Source organism: Bos indicus x Bos taurus, chromosome 7, assembly GCF_003369695.1.
Source record: "Bos indicus x Bos taurus breed Angus x Brahman F1 hybrid chromosome 7, Bos_hybrid_MaternalHap_v2.0, whole genome shotgun sequence".
In the NCBI taxonomy this organism is placed as follows: Eukaryota; Metazoa; Chordata; class Mammalia; order Artiodactyla; family Bovidae; genus Bos; species Bos indicus x Bos taurus.
Genome location: NC_040082.1, coordinates 58215108 through 58232708, shown reverse-complemented (window position 1 = coordinate 58232708; position 17601 = coordinate 58215108). Strand labels below are relative to the sequence as shown.

Here is a 17601-nt window from a genome sequence, read left to right as displayed (position 1 = left end):
CCTCTCCTTCATTCCTTCCATACTGTCCTTGAAATTAATGAATGGCAATTTAGTATATCACCAGCGACTATCCGAGTAAGAGAGATTTGGTTTCTGCTGCGCCTTCTGTTACAACAGAAATGTGTACTGCATAAATTTAATAGGCTGCATTAATGTGTAAGCCTTTTCTGCAAAGAGATGGATATGTTTCTGAATAATATGCAGAGGGTCAGAGTTTTTTGTATAAAGCAGTGCTTCTAATTAGCTGTTGCTCTAATACAATCAGAATGAGGCAGAAGCTACTCCTTTAGAATATTGGTGGATGACAACACTGGCTTGAACAAAGTGACCAGTCTCAAATGGCTACTCACTCTCTGGGCTGCAGGTTGCTAGGGCTCTCAGGCTGTCGCTGTTTTCCCTGCCGAAAAGGGGCGGGGTGAGGTGGGGTGGGGATTGGTGAATTAGGGAAAAAAAACAAAAACATATATGTTGTCTGCCTCTCTATAGAGGTAATAACCCATGGGGGGAAAATGCTGTTGAGCGGGAGGAAGGCGAAAAGATAGGTGGGTTTTTGTGGGTTTTTTTCCCCCTTCTTCCAATACTGCGTCGCATTAACCCTGCTGCTATTGGGACGTTCTCTGCTTAGCCTATTGGCTGAGCCCAGGAGTCGCTGTCTGCCAATCGGGTAGAGGAAGGCAGACAAATCTACCCCGCCACCAGCAAAAAACGGCGCGTAACCCTTGCGGCGCCGGCCCAGCCGCGCCAGAGCTGGCGTGGGGAAAGGGAGATAGGTGTCTCCAGCTGCTGTGGCTGTTTGGGGCGGGTCAGCTTCTGGGGCTTCTCAGGACCAGATAGAGAACTAGCGGGCAGCAGCAATGCTCGGCAAGGTGAGAGGCTGGGTACAAATCTGCCGGGGGGCTACCCTTTTGTTCCTTTTTTGCCACCTGGGTTACGTTGGTGGGCAGATCCGATACCCGGTCCCAGAGGAGTCACAGGAAGGGACTTTTGTGGGGAATGTCGCCCAAGATTTCCTGCTGGATACCGAGAGCTTGGCAGCTCGTAGGCTGCAGGTCGCTGGAGAGGTGAACCAAAGACACTTCCGTGTGGATTTGGACAGCGGTGCCCTGCTCATCAAGAATCCAATCGATCGAGAGGCACTGTGTGGGCTCAGTGCCAGCTGTATTGTGCCCCTGGAGTTTGTAACAGAAGGGCCTTTGGAAATGTACCGAGCAGAGGTAGAAATTGTGGATGTGAATGATCACGCCCCCCGATTCCCTCGGCAGCAGCTGGACTTGGAAATTGGGGAGGCAGCTCCTCCAGGACAGCGTTTCCCCTTGGAAAAGGCTCAGGATGCAGATGTGGGGAGCAACTCCATCAGCAGCTATAGACTAAGCTCCAATGAACACTTTGCCCTAGATGTCAAGAAGCGCAGCGACGGCAGCCTGGTCCCAGAGCTGCTCTTGGAGAAACCTTTGGATCGGGAAAAGCAGTCAGACTACCGCCTAGTGCTGACTGCTGTGGATGGCGGGAACCCCCCGAGATCTGGCACGGCAGAGCTGCGGGTGTCAGTGCTGGACGTGAATGACAACGCCCCAGCCTTCCAGCAATCCAGCTATAGGATTAGCGTCTTGGAGAGCGCGCCAGCCGGCATGCTGCTCATCCAGCTCAATGCCTCCGACCCAGACCTGGGTCCCAGTGGTAACGTCACCTTTTCTTTCAGTGGTCACACCCCTGATCGTGTGAGAAGCCTCTTCAGCCTGCACCCCACTAATGGAAAGCTTACTCTTCAAGGACCCCTAGACTTTGAGAGTGAGAATTACTACGAATTTGATGTGCGGGCTCGAGATGGGGGCTCTCCAGCCATGGAGCAACATTGCAGCCTTCGGGTGGATCTCCTAGATGTGAATGACAACGCCCCCCACATCACAGTGACCTCAGAGCTGGGGACTCTCCCCGAGAGTGCAGAGCCTGGCACTGTGGTGGCACTCATCAGTGTGCAGGACCCTGACTCAGGTTCAAATGGGGACGTGAGCCTCCGTATTCCTGACCATTTGCCCTTTGCCCTCAAGTCCGCCTTCAGGAACCAGTTCTCCCTGGTGACTGCTGGGCCCTTGGACCGAGAGGCCAAATCCAGCTATGATATCATGGTCACTGCTTCTGATGCTGGGAGCCCTCCTCTGAGTACCCACAGGACCATTTTCCTTAACATTTCGGATGTGAATGATAACCCACCCTCTTTCTTCCAGAGGTCACATGAGGTGTTTGTTCCAGAGAACAATCGCCCAGGGGACCTGCTCTGCTCCCTTGCGGCCTCTGATCCCGACTCTGGCTTGAATGCGCTTATCTCCTACTCTCTCCTCGAGCCCAGAAATCGAGATGTGTCAGCATCCTCCTTCATCTCCCTGAACCCCCAGACGGGAGCTGTTCATGCGACTCGATCCTTTGACTATGAGCAAACACAGACGCTGCAGTTTGAGGTGCAAGCCCGGGATCGGGGCAACCCACCCCTTAGTAGCACTGTGACTGTTCGTCTGTTTGTGCTGGACCTCAATGACAACGCCCCAGCTGTACTCCGCCCTAGGGCTCGGCCTGGTTCCTTATGTCCCCAAGCACTGCCTCCATCAGTTGGTGCTGGCCACCTAGTCACAAAGGTGACCGCTGTGGACTTGGATTCAGGTTACAATGCTTGGGTTTCGTATCAGCTCCTGGAGGCCCCAGATCCCAGCCTGTTTGCAGTCTCCCGCTATGCCGGGGAGGTGCGGACAGCTGTTCCTATCCCAGCTGATCTCCCGCCACAGAAGCTGGTCATTGTGGTAAAGGACAGTGGTAGCCCACCACTCTCTACCTCCGTCACACTCCTGGTGTCCTTGGAAGAAGACACTCATCCAGTTGTCCCTGATCTTCGAGAGTCTTCGGCTCCAAGGGAAGGAGAATCCCGCTTGACCCTCTACTTGGCTGTATCTCTAGTGGCAATTTGCTTTGTTTCCTTTGGCTCATTCGTGGCGCTCATCTCGAAGTGCCTGCGTGGGGCTGCCTGTGGAATGACCTGCTTTCCTGCTGGCACCTGTGCCTGTCTCACCCGGTCTCGAAGGAGGGAGGGGCTTCCTCCTTCCAATGGGATCCTCCGAATCCAGCTAGGGTCAGATGATCCTATCAAGTTCGTTGATGTGGGCGGCCACTCTCATGGCTGTACACCCTTGGCTTCTGCACCCACTCGGAGTGATAGCTTCATGATGGTGAAGTCACCCAGTGCACCTATGGCAGGGGAACCCGTTCGCCCAAGCTGCCCACCCTCTGATCTTCTCTATGGGCTAGAGGTGAGACCTTTGCAGGCTCAGCCAATGCTTGAGGGTTATTCAGATGCAGGCATGTGGCTGGGCCTTGTCCCAGAGAATATATTGGTCTCTCTGTAAGAGCCTGTAGTGATGTTGCCACTTCTGTGAGTGGTGACTGTGTGGTAGATGATGTGCTTAAGAAGCATTTTGTGAATTAACCAGGGAGTTTTCACAGATGAATTCTTGGGGTGGATTATGCCCTTGTCTGAGAGTAAGAAATGAAAGTGAGTGATCAAAAGATGGGGTGTTGTGGAAACACGCTGCTGGAATGTGGAGCACATGGAAGGCTCTCGTGTACGAGGTGCACCTAAACCCAGGTAGTGACTTTCTCTCCTCTTCCTGAATGAGGGGCCTGGGTCTAGAATACCTTAATTCTAGGTTACCATTCCCCAGTGGACTGAGGGAAACTTATATCTTTGCTCCACAGTGTCATCTACTCCCTCACCCACTGTGAAAGGGACTCTCTGCTTGAAATGTTGTTGTTTGGTGTTCAGCCGCTAAGTTCCATCTGACTCTTTGCAACCCTGGACTGTAACCCACCAGGCTCCTCTGTCCATGGGATTTCCCAGGCAAGAATACTGGAGTGGGTTGCCTTCTCCAGGGGATCCTTCCAGCCCAGGGATAGAACCCACATCTCCTGCATTGGCAGGTGGATTCTTTACCACTGAGCCAGCAGGGAAGCCCCTCTTGAAACATAAGAGGAAAGAGCCAAGGGATTAGAGAGGCAACAAGGTGGAAGCAAGGGTCTTTTTGTCCGAGGTCTTCAGGTCTCCCAATCAAGTCCCCATTGGGATCAGAGCTAGATGCAGTCGATTGGGGCAGAGGAACATTACCTCTTTGGGAGTGGGGAAGGCAGTAAGTGAAATCACTAAGTATCAAAACCTGTCTTGCTGCTGAGGAATTCATAGAGACAGCCAATCTGGGAGTCTTTAAGTAGAGTTCTTCTGAATTGATGAAACCATGAAGCCTTGAGGCCATGCCTAGATTCTAGCCACCTTCCTTGGGTAACCTGGATCAGTCCTAGAAGTGTTCTCATCCCCCACCGCAAGCTGTGATGCCCATTCCATAGCTCATGTGGAATCTCAGAAAAAGAGAATCCTTATAGCCATCGATGACATTGAGATTCCTCAAGGTACTGCTGGAGAGTCCAAGCAAGACTCTGAAGGGTCCTAACAAATCTTTTCTTTCACTCTGGCAGTGTTTGGCAGAATGGGATAGGGAGGGGGTAACACGTGGGCTTTGCTTCCTGGAGAAGGACAACATTTTGATGGTTCAAGTGAAATAGTGGGAGTTTCTGAAGTTACACAGGAAGTTGCTGGGACAGAACCCTGAGAAGTTTTGTACCACTTTGTCTTCCCTGTTGAGCGCCATCTGAGCTGTCAAACTTTGCTGCCAAGGGAACTGAATCAACCTGCAGCACGAAATAAGTGGGGAGGTAGGAGGCTTCTGTGACACGGATTTGCAGCGCTGGTTCCTAAGGTTTCCAGGACTGAGGAGACTTTATAATTGGTTGAGAGGAGACAGACTTTTGGGCCAATCAGACTTAGAGCCGAGGTGGGGGATCTGATCTTCTAGCCCGCCTCTCCTCCCCCAGCTCCCCAGCTCCACTCAGATTCAATTCCCCTCCCCCCCAACCCACCCCCGCCATTTGGTGACTAAGAAGAACTGCTGCAGGCAGACAAACCTCGGAGCAGTTTTTAAGAGGCTGGAAGGAGACATAAGAGATTTCAGCTGCTACATTCCAAGCCCTGGGTCTACCTTGGAGACAGGACAGCACAGAGTCAGTGTCCAGGAAGGGACTTCTGGGTCATGGGGCCCAAGACACCCCCACAGCTCGCTGGGAAATGGCAAGTGCTGTGCATGTTGTCCTTGTGCTGCTGGGGCTGGGTGTCTGGGCAGCTTCATTACTCTGTGGTGGAGGAGTCTGAGCCAGGGACGCTGGTGGGGAACGTTGCTCAGGATCTAGGCTTAAAGGTGGCAGATCTGTTGAGCCGCCGGCTGCGGTTGGGCGCTGAGGAGAATGGGCAATATTTTTCCCTGAGCTTGATGAGTGGTGCTCTGGCAGTGAATCAGAAAATTGACCGAGAGAGCCTGTGTGCAGCCAGCACCAGCTGCCTGCTGCCAGTACAGGTGGTGACCGAACACCCCCTGGAACTAATCCGTGTAGAGGTGGAAATCCTGGATCTCAATGACAACTCTCCGAGCTTTGCCACCCCTGAGCGAGAGATACGCATCTCAGAGTCAGCTGCACTGGGGGCACGGTTCCCACTGGATAGTGCCCAGGATCCTGACGTGGGCACCAATACTGTGAGCTTCTATACTCTAAGCCCCAGCAGCCACTTTTCTCTGAATGTGAAGACCCTAAAAGATGGGAAGCTGTTCCCAGAACTGGTGCTGGAGCAGCAGCTAGACCGTGAAACCCAGGCAAGACATCAGCTGGTGCTCACTGCTGTGGATGGGGGCGTCCCAGCCCGCTCAGGGACCACCCTTATCTCTGTCACTGTGCTGGATATCAATGATAATGCTCCAACCTTCCAGTCCTCAGTTCTACGTGTGGGACTTCCAGAGAATGCACCCGTGGGCACACTGCTGCTGCGCCTCAACGCCACTGATCCAGACGAGGGCACCAATGGCCAACTAGACTATTCTTTTGGAGACCATACGTCTGAGGCAGTGCGGAACCTCTTTGGCCTAGACCCTAGCAGTGGAGCAATCCATGTATTGGGTCCCATTGACTTCGAGGAGTCAAGTTTTTATGAAATTCATGCAAGAGCCCGTGACCAAGGACAGCCAGCCATGGAAGGCCACTGTGTGATTCAAGTGGATGTGGGGGATGCCAATGACAATGCCCCAGAGGTACTACTGGCCTCTTTGGTCAACCCTGTCCTGGAGAGCACACCAGTGGGCACGGTAGTGGGATTGTTTAATGTGCGGGACCGAGACTCAGGGAGAAATGGTGAAGTGAGCCTTGATCTCTCTTCAGACCTGCCATTTCAGATTAAACCTTCTGAGAACCACTACTCACTCCTAACCAGTCAGCCTTTGGACCGTGAGGCTACATCCCACTATATCATTGAGCTGCTGGCCCATGATGCGGGCTCGCCTCCCTTGCACGCACATCTCACCATCAGGCTCAACATTTCAGATGTAAATGACAACGCACCCTACTTCACCCAGCAGCTCTACACGGCTTACATCCCAGAAAACCGGCCTCCAGGCTCCCTTCTCTGCACCGTGGCTGCCTCCGATCCAGACACTGGGGATAACGCCCGCCTTACCTACTCTATTGTAGGGAACCAGATTCAGGGCTCCCCAGCCTCCTCCTTTGTGTATGTCAACCCCGAGGATGGGCGGATCTTTGCCCAGCGTACTTTCGACTACGAACTGCTGCAGATGCTGCAGATTGTGGTGGGCGTTCGAGACTCTGGCTCTCCCCCGTTGCACGCCAACACCTCTCTCCACGTGTTTGTCCTGGACCAGAATGATAATGCCCCAACTGTGCTGCACCCTAGACCGGGTCGGGAATTCTCACTCCCCCAGCGTCTCCCTCGCTCTGCCCCTCCTGGCTCCTTGGTCACCAAGGTGACAGCTGTAGATGCTGATGCAGGCCACAACGCCTGGCTCTCCTATTCATTGTTGCCACAGTCCACAGCCCCAGGGCTGTTCCTGGTATCTGCACACACTGGTGAGGTGCGAACAGCCCGGGCCTTACTGGAGGATGACGCTGACACCCAGCAGGTGGTGGTCCTGGTGAGGGACAATGGTGACCCTTCACTCTCCTCCACAGCCACAGTGCTGCTGGTTCTGGAAGATGAGGACCCTGAGGAAATGCCCAAATCCAGGGACTTCCTCACACACCCTCCTGAGCGTTCAGACCTTACCCTTTACCTCATTGTGGCTCTTGCGGCCACCAGCCTCTTATCCTTAGTCACCTTCACCTTTCTGTCAGCTAAGTGCCTTCGGGGGGACGGGGATGGGGGTGGGGGTCAGTGCTGCGGGCGCCAGGACTCGCCCTCCCGGGAGTTCTATAAGCAATCCAGCCCCAACCTACAGGTGAGCTCAGACGGCACACTCAAGTATATGGAGGTGACGCTGCGGCCCACAGACTCGCACAGCCATTGCTACAGGACGTGCTTTTCACCAGCCTCTGACGGCAGTGACTTCACTTTTCTAAGGCCCCTCAGCGTTCAGCAGCCCTCAGCTTTCGCACCGGAGCCCGACGCCTTCCGGTCCCGCTCTAACACACTGCTGGAGCGGAGCCAGGTGAGGGCTCTGCGCTACCCCTGGGGGCGGAAATGGAAACGCCGCCCACCCACATCAGGGACTTTGAACTTGGCATCTGCTCCCTCTGGTGGGGCTTGACTCTAATGTCTGTCGAATGTCGGGACTGGATGGATTGTGCAGAAGCAGAGGTGTGGCCGAGGCAGGGATGGGGCGCTGTGTCTGGGGAAGTGATGGCAACTGTGGGTGAGGGGGGAGAGAGGATAGGGCAGACAGAAAAGCATGGGGTCTGGCGATCACTCTGGTGTTTTCCATCAGATCCAGGTCTGGGTAGAGGCAGCCACAGATCCCTTTCTGCAGCCAACCTCCTAGGCTCCAATGCAGGCACGCTCTGCTGGTCTTGAGGTTTCTTCTTAGGTTTCTTCCCACTCTCTTGACTGGTGACTTCACTGTGATTCACAACCCTCTTTATTCCCACATCAAACCAACACGTCTGTGGTTGGCCCATGTGCCACGCACAGCGCACAGGCTCCCCACGCTGCACCTGCGCACGCCCCTCGCACCTGGCCGTCCTTGTCCTCATACGCCGCCTTTAACTGCCAGCCGATTGCAAAGGGCTGTCCCGACAGCTCACAGCTTCCCTCCCACCTTGCTGCCAGCCTCAGAGGTTTTAACCTGAGGGAAATACCAGGTCTTGGGCGCCCCACTTATCCCCGCCCCGGCCTGGACTGGTCACCTCCTGGTGGGCCTCTTGGTGGCCCGAGTCGCTAGTGCTGCAGCCACTGGGGGCGCTCTAGGTGCGGGGCGGGCGGGACTCTGTGACCCATGGGCTGGTGGGTCAGTCTGGGCCCAGACACTGAGCAGAGTTTGGTGGGCGCCTCCTGCCCAGAAGCCTTGCTCAGGAAGGCCACAATGCCCTGTGGCTCAAGGGGCAGTGGGGCCGGCCTGGGACAAGTGAACAGACCTCTGTAGGACAGGCCGCCTCGGCCCTCTGTGGCACCACCGACCCGTCCTATGGCTGGAAGTGGGAACCTGGAGCACCTGGGTTCTGGATACTAAGACATAGGCGTTTGGCGCCGTCGTGCCCACATGGGCCCAGCGATCTACCATCAGGGCTTTGTGTGCTCAGTTGTTCAGTTGTGTCTGATTCTTTGCCACCCTATGGACTGTAGCCCACCAGACTCCTGACCATGTGATTTTTCCAGGTGAGAATATTGGAGTGGAGTGCCATTTCTTTCTCAATGTCGGGGACTTTGGAGTTGACCAAAGCTTCCTTCATAGTTCAGTCAGTAAAGAATCTGCCTGCAATGCAGGAGACCCAGGTTCGATTCCTGCATCGGGAAGATCCCCTGGAGAAGGAAATGGCAATCCACTCCAGTATTCTTGCCTGGAAAATCCCAGACAGAGGAGCCTGACTGTAGTCCATTGGGTCGCAAGAGTCAGACACAACTTAGCAACTAAACCACCATAAACTGCCACCAAAGTATCTAAGACTCTGGCAAGCCCTTCCTTCCCCTGCTGTTGGAAAACCATGACCTCTGCCAGAAACCAGCAGGTGGTTTCATATTTGGGGAAATGTTTGTTGTAAAATAATGTAATTTTCTATAACTCCAGGAGCTTTTAGTCAAAATATGTCTGTACTCCACTCTGCCCCTACCGAATCAATTCTATTTTGGAGCAACACCACCATGGGATTCTGATAGCTGATTGAGAGAACCTTACTACGGATTTCCTCTAAGAACCAAAGCATCTCCTTTGCTCTTCCCCACACTTATGTTGGGTTGGTACTAGCACTCCTCACCCTCCCTTATAACTGAGTTTCACAGAGGTCAAGTGACTTGCTCAAGTTCACATGGTAAGTGATAGACAAAGATCTAGTCTAGATTTGTTTAACTCCAGAATCTCTGCTTTCAGTCACTTGGTACTTCTAAAGGTGGAGAACAGGAGGGATGGTTTACACCTGCTGGGACAAGGCAAAGGTGGACATTCTTTCCCCTTTCAGGGCGTTGCTTGTGGAGAAAAGTCTGCTGGGGCTCCTTATCCCTGAGCAGCCCTAACTGGACAAACCTGGACCCGCTGTCCTTATGTAGGCTGTGGGTTCTCCTCGGTCCTGTCCTCCGGTCTGTCATGGCTCCTGCATCTCGGTTTAAATTGTGCTGTGTCGAAGAATACTGTGACTGAGAGCTGGGCATCCCTGTGCCCTTCCCATGGCATCTGCAGAATGGTGCTGGTGACTCCTGTGGTACCTGGAATGCTAAGTTTCTGGGTTTCCTCACATCACTGCCACCTGTGAGACTTAAGAGTGTGTCATTTGGCAGCCCTGAGTCTTCCTTCTCCCCCGTATAATTGGAGATGCTCACACCTCTCTCTCCTCTCCTGGGAGTGAGTGTGAGAATTAACTACCAGAGCAGTCCAGAATGGCGAGGAAACAGCTCTAGGAGTGCTCTGTGAGAGTGTGTGATGGGGTAACACACCCTCTGGCAAGGCTGGGAGGAACTTGGAAGTGAGGTGGCTGGCTCAAGTCCCACACCTTCATCCAGGTGGGGGATGGCTACAGATCTGTGCCTTGGGAGCCCTGGAGATTGACTTGGCTCTGCTTGGAGGCTGTGGGAGCTTGATCTCTGCTGGGCTCCATCCCAGCAGTTCTCTCCGTCCCAGACAGAGCAGCCTTGTTCTCTCCTCCTCAGTCACAGCCATTGTCTGGCACAGAATTCTGGGGGTGAGAGGTGTCCTGGGGCTTGGATGCCCTGCAAAGGCCCAGTCTGGCGTGACTCCTAAATTAATAATGTATTTAGCTGTGGGAAGGGATCCTTGAGAGAGAGGGTCTGAAGGTGTCCTTCTGAATGTGTAAAGGCCCAGCCTGGCATGAAAAGGGTTACCAGGAACAGCAGCCATCTTGCCGCAGAGGGTGCTTTGTTCCCAGCTGAGGAGCTGAATGAAATTCTTTCTAGGGCTGGTGGAATTCTCATCCAAAAGCCTCCCCTGCCACTTTGAGGGCCCTTCTCTGCGCGTGCATGCACACACACACACACATCCCGGTACCCCTTGAACCTCAGCTCAGGAGTTCTGAGGTGGGGGGCAGGGAAGAAGGGGCAATTTGCTTAGGGAAGGAACCTGAGTTTGTTCACTGTGATTGGATAAATGTCATTTTACTTCTTTGGGATCTCAGACCTCTGAGACCTGAGGGTATAATTTATCTTTGAAAACGAGCCCTCCCCACCCTCACCTTAGCCCTTTTTGGTACTCAGCCTCTTTCCCTCTGTTTTCTCCACAGCAAGCCCCACCCAACACGGATTGGCGATTCTCTCAGGCCCAGAGACCCGGCACCAGCGGGTAGGTGACTGCCTCTCCAGCCCACCCTCTTCTCTGCGGCACTTTCCTCAGTGCTGACGTGGGAGGAGATGGGGGGAGAGAAGGGGAGGGCTCAGCTTTGGCTACAAATGGCTTCCTCCCTCAGTTCCAGATTTCAGGAAGGTTTTGGGGTATTGGGGGCTGGTGCACAAACCCCAGAAGGAAGAGGCTTCTAATGTGGCTGTTTTGGGAACACACACTCATCCCATTCCCTTAGCCCCACCACCCAAACCTTTTCTTGTGTCTTGGGGGCTCTGTTGGAGCTAAGCATGGTCATAAGGTTGGTCTCTGGGTGGAGAGGAGGCTTTTTATACCTATCTGTCTGGCTCCGTCCCCCTGGCCCAGATTTGGCTGCCCTCCATCCTGACTGGGGTTCAGGCAGAGGAATCTGGGACAGAAGGAGGAGAGGAGAAACTGTCAGTAGTCAGAGGCTCCTCCAGAACCTGCAAGAAGGAGCTGAGGCTGAGGGGAGGGAAGCCAGGCGGCTGCAGGTGGGGCTGAGGTGGGAGAGCCGCCTTGGAGGGGCAGGTCGCCCAGGCCCCCCGGCCCTGCCTTCTCCGCTTGCAGGCCTCTGGTCTCTCCACTCTCAACCGTCCTCAGCTCAGAGCCCATCTTAGTCTGCCTCTCCCTCCTCCTCGTCTCTCTCTGTTTCTGTCTTTATTGCTGTGTCTCGGTCCCTACCGTTTGTGTCCACCTGCACTGATCTGTGCCTTGCGCTGCGCCTGCTATGGCTAGGTGCTCAATAAATGTGGAATCAATGAATAAATGTGACTCCTCCTTAGTCTCAGTCTCTGTTTCTCCTTTTCTCTCTGTCTCTGCCTTCCTCTCACTGTCCCTGACTTCTCTTCTGCCTCTTCTCCTTTGATCACTTCCTAGTGTTCTTCTGTCTCCAATCTCTATTTCTCACTATTTTTGCTTTCCTCTCTGTTCTCAGCCTGTGTTTCTTTGTTTCTGTATATCTAAGTCTCTTTTCTGTCTCTTTTTGCCTCATTCTCTGTTGCTCTTTATTTATCTCTAGGTTTTTATCCTGACTTTTACTCTGCGTCCCTCTCCCTGTCTGTCATTTCTTAAAACTTGTGGGCAAGCCAGCACACAACGTAGGCGCCTGTACCCCGCAGGCGCTCTCCCTCCCCTGCCCCTCACACACAGAGCCTTTGATCCCTGCTGTCCCCAGTACACCCTCCCTTCCAGGCTGCCCCAGCTGCCCAGATCAATCTGGTATGAATTCCTGCTAAGACAGGAACACCCTGGGGCAGGGGTGGAGTGGGGGAGGACTTCAGCAAAAGACCTGCAGTTGGTCTGAGGGGAGAGGGGTGGGCTCTGGGCCAGGCCTCCCTGTTAGAAGTCGGGAGCCTGGTGGAGTCCAATAGGACCAGAAGACAGAGAGGGGCGCCGAGCTTGGGCTGCCTTCCCAGCTCCTTGCTAGCTGGACACTTGCTGCCCACGTTCCATCCAAATGCTACAGGTGCTGAGTCCTCACTGCCACCAGAGCCCAGGACACCTTGGTGCAAGGTGGAGACTCAGGTCCTGGGCTTGTGAATCCTGCCTCTGGTATCGTGGTCTCAGGCAGTTCCTGGCTGAGGCCCCTACAAGGCAGCAAACCTGACGATTTGGATTGCCCTTGCCCTCCTCTTGACCCCCGCTGTCTCCTTTCTCCCTGCTGGTCTTGCCAGCCTTCCTGCAGGTTATCCATTAGGTCATTCGTTTATTCGTTCATGTATTTATTTATTCAACAAATATTTATTGAGCATCTACTATGAGCCAGGCCCTTTGCTGAACACTAGTGTATAACAGTGAACAAGCAGATACGATCCCTGTACTCATAGGCTTCCATGCCAGCAAGGAAGACAGAAAATTGACAACAAATTACACTAAAAACATTTCTAGTTAAAAATCACAGTAAGTTCTTTTTTTTTTTTTTTAATTTTTTTTTTTCACAGTAAGTTCTAAGACAGTTATGTGAGTGTAATGAGGGAGGGGGATAGAGAACGGAAGTGACATTTGAGCTGAGGTGATGAGAAATACAGGGCAGTTTGTGTTTCCTTGGCCCTCCACCACCCCAGGCCACGTGCTGGCCCTGAAGCAGAGCTCACTGCTGCCTTGGCAGCCTCAGCAGTGGACTAGGACGTGCCCTCTGGGGCACTTACCCCACTCTCAAGTCCCTTTTCATTATGTGAGAGACTTGGTAGCCTAACTACACGTGGGAGCTCTTGAGATGGAGGAGAAGGCTCAGGAACTCTCCCTTCCTCGGGTAGCTTGAAGGGGACGGAATCAAGAATTCTGATTGAGCTGCAACAGGGGCCCAGACAAAATCATTGTTAGGGGCCTGGTTCAACAACTGTGATTTCCCTCTTTCATTCATCCAGTAAATAGTAACAGGTGGTTACTGTTTTAGGTATAGGAGATATAAGATAGACATAATCTCTGCCCTCAGGGAGTTTATAGTGTGTTGAGGGAGACAAATATTAATCAAATAATTACTCAAAAAAAATTGTGAGATTCCAGCTATCCTAAGTGCAATGAAGAGCATACAGTAGGTCTTGAGAGTATACAATAGGGATGTGACCTAGCCAGGGGGCAGGAGGACATCAGGAAGAAATGAGGTTGAGAATCAACCAGCTGAAAGAAAGGGGAAGGGCATTCCAGGTGGAGGAAAGAGCATTTGCCAAGGCCCTGTGGTGAGCCCTCTCATGATCAACAGAGTGGTGGGAGTTTTTCCCTGCTGCCAATCTGATGAGTCGAGGGGAGCGAGAGGATGAAGAAGGGCGGTTTCTCTCATTCAGGTGAACCCTGGTTCTGGCCCATCTCAGCCACTGGCACACCAGGTTCAGAGCAGGGCTAGTGTTGAGTTCTTCAGTAAACCTGGTTCAGGTTCAAGCCAGTGCTGTGGCACATTGCCTGGACAAAAGGGAGTTTTCTGAAGTCCTTGCCTGCCAGGGGCTCCTCTTCTCTTCCACCATCTATGCTCAGGTTGTATCCTTGGCTTCTAGTCCCAACAGCTGTTGTCTCAAGCCTGAGCCCAGCAAGCCAGTTCTCCTTTTCTCAGGCTGTGCCCCAGGCCCCTCCCCGCCGCTGTTCCCAGCCTCTGCCCAGAGGAGACTCTCCACTTGGCTTCCCCTGGTCCCCACACTGTTCTGCTTTGATGGTACCACACTGCCCTTCCCCTTCTATTCTGCCTTCCGCAGGGGACACTATCTTTCCCTCTGTTTGGGCAGCCATTCAACAAACAAACCAATAGCAATTTACTTTTTTCTGCTCATAATCCTTGCTCATTATAGAAACATGAGAAATAGAGAAAACAGTTTTTAAAATCACTCATAATTTTACAACCCAGGGAAACCACCACTAACTTTTTTAATACAGAAAATTTCAAATCTATGCAAGAGTAGAAACACTGGTGTAATGAGACTCTCTGGCCTCACTCTCCATCTTCAGCTAACCCTCTGACTTGTTTCGTGTCTCCCTCCTCCCACCGAATTATTTTAAAACAAATCACAGCCATTGTATTTCATCAGTCTTCACTATCTTTCACAGATGATTCATTTTTTAAACACACAAACACTAAAAGTAATTGATTAATAGTAATAATAATATTAATTAATATCATCAAATACTTAGTCTGTATTCAGATTTCCCCAGTTATATATTGCTCTCTGTTAACCTGTTTGTGTGCTTATCCAAATTAAGGTCCACATTTTGTAACTGCTTGAGAGTCTGATGTCTTAAGCTCTCTTAATATTTTTAAATGTATTTCAAACTTTTTTCTTGGTACACTTAGCACGCGCAAGTGGCTGCTCTTGCTTTTTCTGCTGTTGCTTTTGTTTCTGCCACTGCTGCTTTTTAAAATCTAATCATCTAGACGAACTGATCACAGACTTGTTCACAGGATATCAGCACATTTTAATCCCAGTCAAGTAGTATATTTCTCACTAGTTTTGTTTGTTTTTGTTAGTAATTGAGGTCATACTGTCCATCAATATTGTAGCCTGTTTTTTTTTTCTCTTTGCACCACATCATAAGAAAAGTTCTTCATAAGTCATTTAATTATTGCATAATAGCCTCTCTAATGGGTAAACATTTTAGCTGATACAGACAGGCTTTTACTACATTAAAAAGATACACATGCACTTAGATTGAACACAGTTAAGCCCAGGCTAAGGTCAGGGGTGACTTCCCCATATTTCTCCTTGTTTTGAGCAGGATGCAGGGAGCGTTTAACCGCAGCCTGGCCTCTGGGGTTGTCCCTCACACACACACCCCCAGCACACCAGAATACAAACTCCTTAGGGCAAGATCATATCGTCTCTTAAATCCTAGGGCCTGTCACAGGCACTGACACTTGGAAAATGGTCAGTTAGATGTAGTCCGTCTACTTCACTATTATTTTTCACTGTTCCTCAAATCCTGAAAGAGTTCCCATCCCTGCTGAAGCCCAGTATGTTGTTATGTATAAGATCAGAGGCTTTGGAGTCACATTAGGCCAGTTTTGTGTGATTTCACAACAGCTGCCTCTTGCCAGCTGTGTGGTTTTGGGAAAGTCTCTCAACCTCTCTGAGCCCCGGTTTCATCCGCTGGGAAATAAGGATAATAACACTTACCTGTGGGTGTTTCTTGGGCTGAAATAGACAATATGTATATAATTTAGTCAGCCCAGTACCCAGAAATAAGAAGCTCTCAGTAAACGGCTCAACAAGAACTCTCTCTCTGCTCATCTCCTGCCCATGTGCTTGGCCTCCAGCCTTCAGTCATTTCCTAAGAACCCTCCTCGCAGCCCCGCCCAGTCCGTCATGGTTCCAGGCCCACCTTTCCACTCACCTTCATTCCCTCAACACCATCACCCACCAGCACAGGGTGTCTGACCCTGTTGTCCGCTCCAAGCCCCCTGCTGCTCGCCCCATCTGCTCTCCCCACTGTATCCACATTAGGCCCTTTGTCTCAGCCTGAGCCCTCCTGCCTCAGCCCTGCCCCACCAGGGGAGCCCAGGGAGAGCTCAGTCTGCCTGCAAGTGAGGACTCCTGGGTTGTCATGGAGACAGAGGTGGCTGAGGCTCCATCACTGGGCTCTTGCCCTCCCAGAGGTGCCCCCCATCCCTCAGTCTTCTCATGGGAGCAGCAGTGATCTTCTTCTTTTTTTAATGCCAAGAACTTAATGGTTCATTAGTCACTCAACAATATTACAAATATTTTAAAATTACTTAATATAAAGAGTTGGCAGCAAACTATTCTATTACAGAGTTAAATTACCAGTACAACAGACTGGAGATTTAGACATCTGGAAGGTAACAGTAAAAGAAACTAAAATATTTTAATAAAAAATTCAAGTTGGAGGAGTTTACCTACCTTAACAGTGATCTTTAAATACTTAATTGACAACCCCCTTTTATATACCTCAGAGATTTCCCAGAGCTCTTAGGATAAGAACACAATCTCCAGTGTACACTTTGTAGCCCCACCACCACGTCCCGTAGCAGCCACACTGGCTTTGTTAGTGCTTTGAGCTCGCTGAGCTTCGCCCAGCCTCAGAGGCTGGGGCTTTTTGCTCCTTTTGCTTGGAAAGCTCTTCCAACACTACCCTTCTCCTAGTTGACTTTACTGTATCACTTGAGTTTTTACTTTAAAATGGCTCAAACCTCCTAAAGTTGAAAGAATACTATGATGAACATCCAGATACTCTTTTTTTTTTTTTTTTCCACTGTGCAACCCACTTCAGTGCCTGCAGCCTACTGCCAGAGGCCAGGCAATGGTTCGGGCCGGATTTACTCTGGCATGGGACACTATGAGAGGCCCAGGGGGACGAGCCTGCCATAAATCCAAACCCATGCATCAGATACTCTTTTAAACTTAGATTCATCAGTCGTTAAAATTTTGTACATTTATTTTCTCTTTTCTCTCTGGCAACATGCACACACACACACCCTGAACCATTTGAGAGTTGCAGACCTAAAAACATTTGAAGTACTTCAGTATCTCTCTCCTGATAACAATAACATTCTCATACATAACCACAAAAGAATGCTCACATTTGAAGACTTTAACATTAATGCAGTAATACACAGTCCACTAGCAGATTTTCATAAACATTCCCCAAATGTCCTTTTAACCTGGTTTTTTTTTTTTAACGCCAGAATTCAATCAAGGAGTGTAAATTGCATTGGCTTGTTACCTCTCTTTCATCTCCTTTAATCTAAAACAGCCTCCTTGCCTTTTGAAGGTTTTGTGTGTGTGTGTGTGATGACATAGACATGTTTTAAAGACTGCAGGCCAGTTGTCTTTCCAAACATCCCAGAGTCTGTGTTTGGGGATCATTTTCTCACAATGGGGCCAGGTCACGCAGTCTGGTAGGAATACTGTGGGGGGGACGCTGCTCTTTGTGCTGGGAATCATTTGTTGTCGGTTTGTCTCATGGTCAGTGTTGCTCAGTTTGTTCACCGGGTTAAAGCGGTGCCCCCAGATCTCCGTGTTACAAAGGTGCTTTCACAGTGCTGGTGACTAGCCAGTGATCTGTGGGTGATATTTAAGTATTCACTGCTACCTTGCCTGAATTGGTCTTTACATCGGCAGTTACAGAGCATTGATTTTCTATCCTCCGACTTTTCTTTGACTGGCATTCTCCAGATCACCTGGATGGTTTCTTCAGATTTAAACTCCCTGTCTCTTCTTCGGGGAAGCCTGCACTGACTGGCTCCCTAACCCCGATGAGGTCAGTACTCTCTTAC

The 17601-nt window shown here is 51.2% G+C and overlaps 1 protein-coding gene and 1 non-coding gene across 31 annotated transcripts in view; one reads left to right on the top strand and one right to left on the bottom strand.

Annotated features, from left to right (window-relative positions):
* Nucleotides 1–17601, top strand: part of LOC113895237 (protocadherin gamma-C4) — a 182256-nt gene that overhangs the window by 155982 nt on the left and 8673 nt on the right. For 24 of the 30 annotated variants that reach the window (XM_027546162.1, XM_027546189.1, XM_027546187.1 and 21 more), the window contains one exon: nucleotides 10810–10868. In XM_027546162.1, the coding sequence (XP_027401963.1) occupies nucleotides 10810–10868 (59 nt within the window). Of the gene's footprint in view, nucleotides 1–700; nucleotides 3297–4962; nucleotides 7578–10525; nucleotides 10607–10809; nucleotides 10869–17601 lie in introns of those variants that run through there. The other 6 variants (XM_027546190.1, XM_027546167.1, XM_027546199.1 and 3 more) reach the window with 6 other exon arrangements.
* LOC113896732 lies at nucleotides 16576–16707 on the bottom strand. Its single transcript, XR_003512103.1, has one exon. It is a non-coding gene; the product is annotated as a small nucleolar RNA SNORA42/SNORA80 family (small nucleolar RNA).